We start from the raw sequence: 10084 nt of genomic DNA, 5'->3' as shown, positions 1-10084 counted from the left end.
TTGCCCAAAGCTACATCTCTAATGGCAACACTCCCAAAAATGTATCAGCAGCATCCCCAAGCCACTATCCTGCTCCCACCAGGGCCTTGGTATCACTGGAGGACCTGTTGTTGGGTAGGCATGGGACAGTCATGACCATCTGGTGAGCTGTCTGACACAGGAGCTCAGAAGACCGAAGGAGTCTGTCTGGTGGTGCTTCCTGCTGCCCCTCCAACCAGCCCCCTGGGCACTCTCCCTGCCTTCTTGGGCAACACACTGAAATACCCTTTCAGCCAGAGGTTCCAGAGCTGGGCTGTAGAGCCACGGCCAATTCAGTAGCAGAGCTGAGCACACTGGTGTGCTGGGAAGCAAGGGCATTCATTCTGAAGGAGATCCTGCTGCTGGTTATATCCCAAACTGTCCCTGCTGCCAGGTCCACTTCAGCTCTGCACTAACAGAGGGGCAGAGCCAGATGCCACAGGTTTTATGTAGCCTGAGACCCCAGTGTCCCTCTGTGCAGCCTCGTTAGCCATTGCTTGAGGTTTTCCTGCAGGTCTGTAATCAGATTTTTTTGAGATTTCCTACCTCTGAAACCATCAGCTTAGAGATGCGGCTCAATCCGCAGTGATAGTATTTCCACTGCTTTCCTCTCCTGTGTCAAACAGGAGCTGGAGAGATTGGGGGGTCAGTCTCAGGGGTACTGCTGGGACCTGGCTACTCAGAGCAGGCCTGCAAGCCTCCCCGTGGGGCATCTTGTCCTGTTACCAGCTGTCAACCACCTAATGTCTGCTTTGTCCCATCCCCTTCCCCTCTTCTTCCTACAGTAATGGAAATCAATGAACTAATTCAGAAAAGGCAACTTTTGGAAGCATTTGAAAGCATCAGGTACTTGGAAGATGAGACTATTGCTGAACGAGATGCTGAGAAATACAAAGATAACCCCCAGGAGTTTGTACGGAAATCCAAGGACGTGGATTTGCTTTATAACTCCATCATGAATGCAATCCAATCCATCGTGGTAGGAACACTGGAGCATCCCACTGTAGAGGACACCATACTGACCTCCCTGGTGACTTTAATTGCCCGTGAAGAAGCAGCTCATCCTAACACAGGCAATGCTGCTGGTCCTGGGTCGGACTTGCTTGGCACACCCAGAAAGTGGAGGGAGAAATGGAGGGAAGCTATCAATGAGAGTGCTAGAAAAAGAGTCCTGAGGGTACCCATTGCATCAAAGGAAGAAGAGAGTTCTTGGCTTGATCTCCACTTAGCTCTCCTCCAGAAACACCTGAGCGAAGACTTACTGAAAATCAAGTTATCGGTAAAAAAGTGCTACCCAGAGGAGTACCAGGTTTGTGACATGTATGTGGAAGCTTTTCACAAGGCCATTGCCTCACACTTGCAAGATCTCTCCCAGAGACCACTGGAAATCAATGAGCTCTACACCTTGCTTGACTGGGTGGCCAACATCTACCGCAGGTAAGATGCTGTGCTCACCCCACTGCCCACAGCCCCACAGCCTCCTTCAGAGAGCGGCAGGGCCACAGGGTGCTTTGAAAGCACCGAGCTGTTTTCAATTTCCTGAGCAAGCAAGAGAGACACAGTCACTTCTACAGCAGAGCCAGATGGCTAATCTTTCAATAGGTGGGGACAAAGGTTTGTGGATAAAGCACTTGCCGCTTTTCACAGATCTAACATAACCTGGTTTCCCCTCCCTCTCCCACTCGCTGTTCTCCCATGCCGGGAAGCTCCTGCTTGCAGCTCTGATAAACGTTTCTGTAAATATTGCAAGGTCCATCAGCTGCTTGGTGACTTTTCCAGGCATAGGGAAGGACGTGTGGGGGAGCGCTGCCTTCTTCCTGTTTAATTAAAACTGCGATGTATTTGGAAACAGGCCATACTACCCCCCATGTTCAGGGGTCAGAGTCTTCTCAAGTAGATGCCAAGACATCACCGTGTGTAATTAGCCACATTAAAACAAAGGCTCTGGCTCAGACATGTCTGCTCATTGAAGGGGAGTTTGTGGGTTTTAGGACCTCTTAAAGCTCCCTGCAATTCAGGAGTGACTAAAATATTCTAGGAGCTGTATGGACATATCAAACATCACCCTGGGTGTGTGGGACTAAAGGCAGCAATTCTTTCCAACATCAGTAAAAACTGCACTGCTGAACATTGCCTCCTTTTACAGCCAAAGGAGATGGTATCTAAGATAGATGACACCCACAGAAGATCCAGGCATGGAGTGTCAGTGTCCCGAGTTGTTCACTGGCCTATCACCCCAGCCCCAAAGAGCTCACAGACTAAAGCCCAACAGAAATACACAGTGGGATGGGAAGGAGGAGAGAGGCAACAACCACAGGAGATGAATCTGCTAATAAGCATGTAAAAACAACTTTGTCAAAGCAAAATCATCTCTGCCTCAGTAACTAGTCTCCAGGAATGACCTGAACCAGGTACCCAAGAATGAGACAAAAGCAAACTAACTGGCAGCCTCTCAAACACACAAAAGAGAGAGTGAAGGCAGGAGTATCAAACTGAGTCAACACACGGGAAAAGTGAACAGGGAAGGAGCAGTGATGGAGCAGGGCAAGCAGCAGCAACACTTGCCCAGAGCACTCCGCATCTGGGGTTGCTTTCAGGACTGGATAATTGGGACTGCTGATGGTCTTTGATTTGAACAGTCCTCGAGATTTTTTTCTGTGAACTTGTCCAGCTGTTTCTTAAACCCCATTTATGGTGTGGTGACCATGATGACATGTGTGTAACCCCCTCAGCATCATAGTCAGCACTGGCTAACCAGTGTTACAGCAAGACTGCTATGGGAATGACGCTCCCACCCATGCATGGCCTTCTCCGTTACATGTCCCTGCCAATCTCACATGGAGGGAAATGCCTGTGTGTCCTCAGCCCCTGGGAACTGTACTGCATCCCAGCGTTTACAGGAGATGGGGAAAGAAACGAGCTTCAGCAGCCAGGTTCTGCACCAAAGAAAAGCACGCCCATCAAATTTCTCTAACTTGCTGTGAAAGAGCTTATTGAGAGCTTGCAGCCCTTTGGTTCACTGCTTGTAATCACCTTGCTGGTGATTTCCTTTCCCCATTATAAAATAACTTCATCCCGTCTTGGATCCCATAACAAAAAAGTTGTCTGACCCAAACTCATTATCGATGCTACTGTTCAAACAAATGGAAAAAAAGAAAGAGAGGGGAATAACTCCTTGAGTACACATTTGAGCCAGTGTTTCAGTCACGGGAGAGAGTTTGCATTTAAATCTGTGGTGTCCTTTTAAATGAGCAGCAGATTCCTGCAGCAGCTGAGCTGTGCACTGCTCCACACGCGCAGATGTATCTCTCTGGGAAATCTGAACCATGACTGTGGGAACATTGACTCCAGGAGACTATCACCAGGCTGAGCTTTTTTTCTGCTGAGCAGTCACTCTACACTAGCCTGACCTTGCACAGTGCAATCCTCACTTGGATCCAAACTCAGCTGTGGGCTCAGCACTGGTTTAGCAATGGAAACCCTCTGCTGGTGGTTGGGCAAATGATCAGGCTGTGTGTAGGACATTGCAGCTCTGTTCCCTGCTAACCATGTGACTGCTTGCAACTTATGCCCCACATTCATTGAGTGCATGAATATTTTCTCCTTTCTCCTCCCCACTTTAACTGCCCTGAAATATGCAATGTCTCCATGGGTCACGGCAGATCGCAGGGCAGCACATTCGATTGTGCAGGCTAATAATGGGTTTCTCGCCCCCGAAAGACAAACAAAAGTGTTCCTTCCCTATCACTGCTTCCCCACAAATCAGCTGGACCGATTACACAGCAATCCAGAGGAAAGTGAGTGGTAAAGCCAAAGTCAGCTGAGCGCACTTTGGAGTGAGACTCTGTAGCTGAACGTCCACCCACTGCTTCCATCTGCGGAGGAACCGCAGTGCTGCTGTGGCCCACGGTCCATGGCCCAGGCATGGGAGTGCCTTCCAGAGGCTGCTCTGAGCAGAGCAGGACCTGCTCTGCTGCCCCCCTTGCTTGGGGTAAGGCACAGGGGAAAATAGCAGGCTGACATAAGCCGTGATGTGACACCAGAGGAGCCAGGGGGATCAGCTAACTCCAAAGCAGCACGCTGCCACAGGAATTACCCTGAAAGGCATTTCACAAGCTCATAGTCATAGTCAAATGAATCAGCTTCATGTTGTTTATTTAAAAAGTAAATTCTCATAGCATTTTTCATGTCCAAACAACTCAGAAGTCTCATGATTTCTAAGGTGGGCTGAAACCTTAGATCACTTTGATTTAAATAATTAGGATTTTGAATTGAGGGGAAAGATTTTCTTGTTAAAGCTTGAAAACAAGCATTGCAATTTAAGCTTTAAGTATACTTCTCATGGCTTAGTAATTATGTAGCTCATGCCACATGAATATTCTGTAAGTTTACTCACACTCCAAGGCAACATAATTTGTTCATTTGAACCTTTCCAGTGAACTCTTCCTGGGCCACCCTGACCTCAAACCAGAAGTTAAGACGGAAAACCTGTCCCTGCTGTTAATGCCGGCCGATTGGGATAAACTGAAAAATGACTACATCACTTCTGCAAAGGTGAAAGTTTTGACCTTGTCCCCACATGCCCCACAGGGATGGTATGGGAGCCTCAGCCTCTCCGGCAGAGGTCTTGGATGGCTGCATTGTGGTTTCTAGCCCCACCAGGTGCTGAGTGCCATCCACACTACACAGAATGTCCTTTAATCAAAAGCAAAAAAGTCCTGAACACCAATTCAGGGACTGAAGCAGGCCATGGGCCTGAGCCTGGATGATCACAGAGTCAAAAGGACAGTACCAGACCCATAGAGCATAGCAGAGGCTTACTGAAAGCCTCTTCATGGGCTTCATCAGATCGAACACATTGCAAAGTCAAACACAAATTTTAGCTGTTACTTTCACAGCGTGTGATCTCCTTCAGCACATCTGAAGTTTGCTATAGGCAGACAACTTTGGGCATGTCCCCACCAGAGGACATTCCCATGGCTCAGCTCCTCCTAGGAAGTGCCTTCTGCAGTTGTCTTCCTGCTGTCCTTGGCTGGGACCCTGTGTAAGACTACATGCTCTCCTGGCTTTTTGCTGGGCTCAGATGTTTTTGTGCTAACCATTTCTGAAATGAGGCACTGCTCAAGGTATGCTCAAGGTGAGCTCAACGTGCCCAGCTGAATAAAATGGGTATTGCTCCCTTATGCTGGTGAAGGATCATTGTGTTTCACCAGCAACAAGATTTATTTATTAGCCAGGAATGACAGTGCTGCCACTTACTCTAGTGGCTGTACCGCCAGAAAGGACTGGTTTGATCTTTAACAATGACCTTGTGCATTACACAAGCTGGAGGACTTTGTAATCATGCAAACAAACAGCTGACAGAATATTTCCCTGTCAGGAGAATTATTTCCCCTTGATTTGGAAGCACCTTGCCTCCACACATCACAGCTCCTGATTTTTCCTGAGATCCCGTATAGACTGACAGACCTAGAGCAAGACCTTTGACTCTTCTTACCTTTCCCCACCACACGTGTGAGCCTTGCACACGTGCTGACAGAGCAAAACGTAGCGAGCTGCTTACACTTGCTTCATTATCCTGAGCTGCATGTTGCTTCCTACATTTAACATTTAGGGGAAGATCAAAAGCTATTTTGGAAACATCCTGAAACTGGAGGTCACGGAGAAGTGGGAGAAGGAAGTTCATCCAGAAGTGAAGGAAAACCTCTACCTCTCGTCGGTCTCCTTTGATATTCAAACGGTATTTAGTTAGCTGGGGCAAAGCGTGGAGGTCTTTGTGGCTCCAGGGAAACTGGATCGCTACGTTCTGGGGTGGAGGAACCGCCTCCTGTGATAATTTATGTTAGTCACGCACTGGCAGAATACATTAGAGCAGAAAATGCTGTTTATTACAACTTTCAGCTCTCCCTCTTGCCTTCTAGCTGCAAATTAAACCTGCTGTCAATTGTGTCAGCAACATAATAGGCAACTGATTTTAAAGCCCTTTAATCTCTTTGATTAGAAAGAAGAAAAAGAAAGGGAAAAAAAAGGCAGGGAGAAAAGGTTTGTTAGAAAACCCCCTTGGCTGAAAGAGCAACTTTGTCCCAGAGCTATGGCAGCCGTGGAAAGGCCGTAGGCAGTGACAGCCACTCTAATTTAAATAGTACAAAAAACAAAAGCTCCTACTAGCTTGAGGGACTACATGGTGATAAATCGAGGAGGGGGTTGGATTCATTCTCCTCACTCAAAGGGTTGAGTCATTTCAATTAAATAATACAAAAAAAAAAGGAAAAAAAAGAGAGAGGGAGAGAGAAAGAAAGAAAAGTTTTGTCTGCTGCCGTGACTCTTTTTTCCGTAGAAGAATACTACACGTGGCATGCTCACCAGAAAGGCTGGTCTGAATGAGATTAGCAGATGGGTAGGATGCCTCGGGAAGCACCAGAGTGGGACAGCAGCCTACCTCACTCAGGAGAAGCAGCCGGGGTTGTGGGAGTAGGAATTAGGAATTTCAGTGTCACTCCTGAGGAGAAGACTTGTGTAGGTCCCCAGGGATGATGCTTATAGCCACCCTCAGCATGGAGACGTGGGGACAGCTCAGCTCCCCTTGGGCGTTGGGATGGGGAGTGATCCCTCCCACAAAAAGGATCCCACAAAAGGGATCCTCCCATCCAAAAAAGCATGATGGCACCAGGACAGCTCGGGGCTCCTGTCAACACCAGACATCAGAAGGACACAGAGCTGTGAGGGGTGAATGATTATGTGTCTCTTGGCCCATTCTAGATTATTATTTTTAAAACTGCCAGAGAATAATGAAAACTGCTCGGCATCAAGTCAGCTGTTTCCCCCTTTGCTAAGCAAGTCATTTTTATTAAGCAAAGCTGCATGAGAGCCTTGTGAAGGATGGTTTGTCTGTGCTTGTCCCATTCACAGGAGTTTTTTCATGCCCTTTTCTAGATCATTGGTGAGCACATGAAGATATCTGGAGCAATCAGCAGAAGCTTGGAAATGAAAACGCTTGAGCTGTGCCTGGCAGAGCTGCATGAATTCATGCCAAGGTTATCCCCGCTTTGGGCAGCACATTCCTTCCAAATGAGTCCCAGAGTAGTAAAAGAGCAGGGAAAAGGTCTGTGTGCTGGGCCAGGCACTGGCACTGAGCAAGCACAGGCCTGCTCCTGAGAGAATTAGAGATCACAATGAGCCCAGTAATGTAAAAGTTGAAAAACAACTTGGAGGGAGTTATAACCTGACACATACGGAAGTCTTGCAAGTCCCAAAATCTGAGGCAGAGCTCCAGGAAGGAACTGCTGCCTGGAAAGGGATGGGACCGCTGAGGTCCCATCTATCTGGAACCTTTGTGGTTCTGGGCGCTGGTCACTTGCAGCTGCAGCCATGAGCTAGCAACAGTTATGGACCCTCAGTCCCAGAGCCTGCTTGCCCAACACATCATCTAGGTGTCCCAGAGTGAGTCCTGCCAAGAGGGTTTTCTCCTGCATCCCATGGCTATGGGCATAGAAATGGCTGATGGGACCCTCTCTGTTACCTCTGTGCAGAACACATAGCTGGGCTGCCTTCTGAGTCTTTTTAAAATTTACCTGGTGTCCAAAGTCACAGGCCCCTGCACCTTTGCTAAAGTAACGTTTTTCTGCTTGGTAGTCCCCGAGTTACGGCATCAGGTCTTACCCCCTGAGATGTGCCTTGGGGTGCTCTGGGAAAGGCTTTTGGCTCACCGAGGTTCTCAGCACAGCAGCAGGCTGTCTGACCCCCCCGGTGTGACTGTGTTTCGAGGGATTTGCAGACCCTTGCTGGAGCAGCAATCTGCAGAGGAGAAAGGCTGTTTGGCATGAATCAACTTCAAGCAAGACTAAAAATAATTACACATTAACCTGTACAGTTTCCCAGCTCCGCAGGCGCTGAGTGGGGAATTGGCTAACAGACATTTTGCAGGAGCGAGTGTGGGGAGTCTGAGTGCTGCTTTCTCAGGTCATGGCGTGTGTCCCAGGGCATGGCAGGTGTCCAAAGCGCGTTACAGGCAACGCTTCCCTTCTAAAGCCTCATGTCTAATAGCCCAGCAATCTACACTTGTCCCCCATACCCTGAGAACGCAGGGTGGTTCAAACCAGCCATTTGGCTTTGAAGTCTGCCTGGGTTCTTCAGAAGAAACGCGGTACTGATACTCTGTCCTTCAGGTTTTTGTTGGGTTGGGTTTTTTTTCCATTTCCTCCCAGTTTTTCCTCGTTTATTCTTTATTTTTTTCTTTGTTCTCCTTTTTTTTATTTTATCTTTTCTTTTCTTTCTTTTCCCTACCAAATTGGTGTAAAATGCAAGCCGGGGCAGCAAGAGCTCCCAGATAAAAAGGGTTACTGAAACTTAAGCTTTTTTATAAACAAACCTGAGATGCAAGCAGCTGCGGCTGGCCTGAGCAGTCCCTTTTTCCTGACAGAAATGGGACCACCAGGCAGAGCCCTCCTGAGCACGCAGCCTCCTGCCAGCAGTGCAGACCTGGCTGTCAAAACCGTAAAAGCTGTGCTACAAAAAACAGCTACCTACCACACCTGCTGAGGTGATGGGGCAAAAGGTAGAAGTGCTGCCCCGTTCCTATTCACCTTCTACTGTAAAATCAGCCCTGAGGTAAATCTTTTCCTTCTGTGCTTCCTTTTGTGCACATATTATACTGCCCCAAAAGCCAGAGAAATGAAGGCCCAGACAGATGAACCCAAGTACCATTCCCTCAGCATGAGGAAAACTCAGGGATTTGGCGTGCCGAGATCCCTGGCATCTCTCCAGAAGTGCTGCGTACCCACTCAGGCGAGCACACCCTAAACCCGTAATTATCTGCCATCTATTCCCCTCCAATGCACACACATGTTGCGACAGCTGGAAAAAACACGTCCGCATACACAGGGGAGAGGCTGGGCCAGGCACCGGTGTCTCCTGACATCACCACATACACAGAAGACAAGCCATCCTCAGTCCCCCCACCGTTGTCATTAACAGGATGTCTTTTCCCACAGGTTTGGGGAGAAGTTCATGGCATGGAGCACTGCCCAGGACAGCCCTGTCTTTGTGCCTTATTTTGCTGCCTACATCAACAGCTTCCACGATCTGCTGTGAGTCCACTCCCCCTCAGCTGAGCCACCACGTTACTGGGGTCTGGGAGGGTGGCAGCATTCAGAAAACAACAAATAAGGTCTCCTCAGGGTGCCCCACTCAGTGCTCAGCCTCCAGCCCTTTCTGACATCACAGGGGGAGGTTCTCCAAGAGAAGCAGATAAAAATCACAAGGGTGAAGAGGCAGAAGCAGGGATGGATCCCATGCTTGCATGAAAATATTAAAACTCACCTCTAGCCCATCTTTTTCAGTCTCAGAGGAGGGTTTTTTCAGTTTTAGTTCTGGAGGTCAGCAGTATAAACCCAGCAACTCAGTCTGAAGTCTGCTTTTGGCACTGGGCTGGAGGAAACTGTGAAAGCACTTGACCTGCAAATAAACTCCTGCCATCCCTGCTGGCAGCAGGAACTTCTAGGGCTTTACATGTGTTAGGAATTAGTTACTTAAAGCCATGCATGGAAAAAAAACCTCTGATGAACAGGTATGCCCACCAGCTCTATCAGAGAGTGCTTCCAGGAGAGGGGCACTCATCCCGTAAACAAGAAAGTGCCAGTCAGTGTGTCCCCCAGGGTCTGGTCGGTCCATCAGCCCAGTGCTGTGGCACATGATGACCCTGCACTTCCCATCCTGCATATGCCCACACACCTGCCTCAGCCCTCCAGTACCAGTGCCACAGGGCTGTCCTACAGCACCTGCCCCAGGCGAACAGCCTGCAGCCACGCAGGGACATGGCCCACCAAGGCCCTGGGGCTTTTCAACACCTGGGGTCATCCCCACCATGGAGATGTGGTGCTTCGGAGGCCAACCGAGCTGACTGACACAGTGCTAACTCATGGAGTCTGGCCACCGAAAAGCTTGGGTTGCGATGTGCAGCCCATGCTGCTGCATTGCTGCCTGGCACCGCCCGTGGTGGGGGTGCTGTGTGCCAAATATTGCTCAGGGGGTGCAGAGGATTTCGCTTGGCGATGTCTCACAGGAGCCG

General features: G+C 48.9%; 1 protein-coding gene across 1 annotated transcript in view; it reads left to right on the top strand.

Moving 5' to 3' along the window:
• The window catches only part of EXOC3L4 (exocyst complex component 3-like 4), a 21323-nt gene that overhangs the window by 3440 nt on the left and 7799 nt on the right, over nucleotides 1-10084 (top strand). The window contains exons 2-6 of the mRNA XM_010145260.1: nucleotides 804-1455; nucleotides 4455-4572; nucleotides 5633-5758; nucleotides 6952-7052; nucleotides 9009-9104. Coding sequence (XP_010143562.1) covers nucleotides 804-1455; nucleotides 4455-4572; nucleotides 5633-5758; nucleotides 6952-7052; nucleotides 9009-9104 — 1093 coding nt within the window. The remainder of the gene's footprint in view (nucleotides 1-803; nucleotides 1456-4454; nucleotides 4573-5632; nucleotides 5759-6951; nucleotides 7053-9008; nucleotides 9105-10084) is intronic.

Source organism: Buceros rhinoceros, unplaced genomic scaffold (genome assembly GCF_000710305.1).
Source record: "Buceros rhinoceros silvestris isolate BGI_N320 unplaced genomic scaffold, ASM71030v1 scaffold1451, whole genome shotgun sequence".
NCBI lineage: Eukaryota > Metazoa > Chordata > Aves > Bucerotiformes > Bucerotidae > Buceros > Buceros rhinoceros.
Note: the sequence above shows the minus strand (reverse complement) of the source record. Positions and strands in the feature narration are given on the sequence as shown.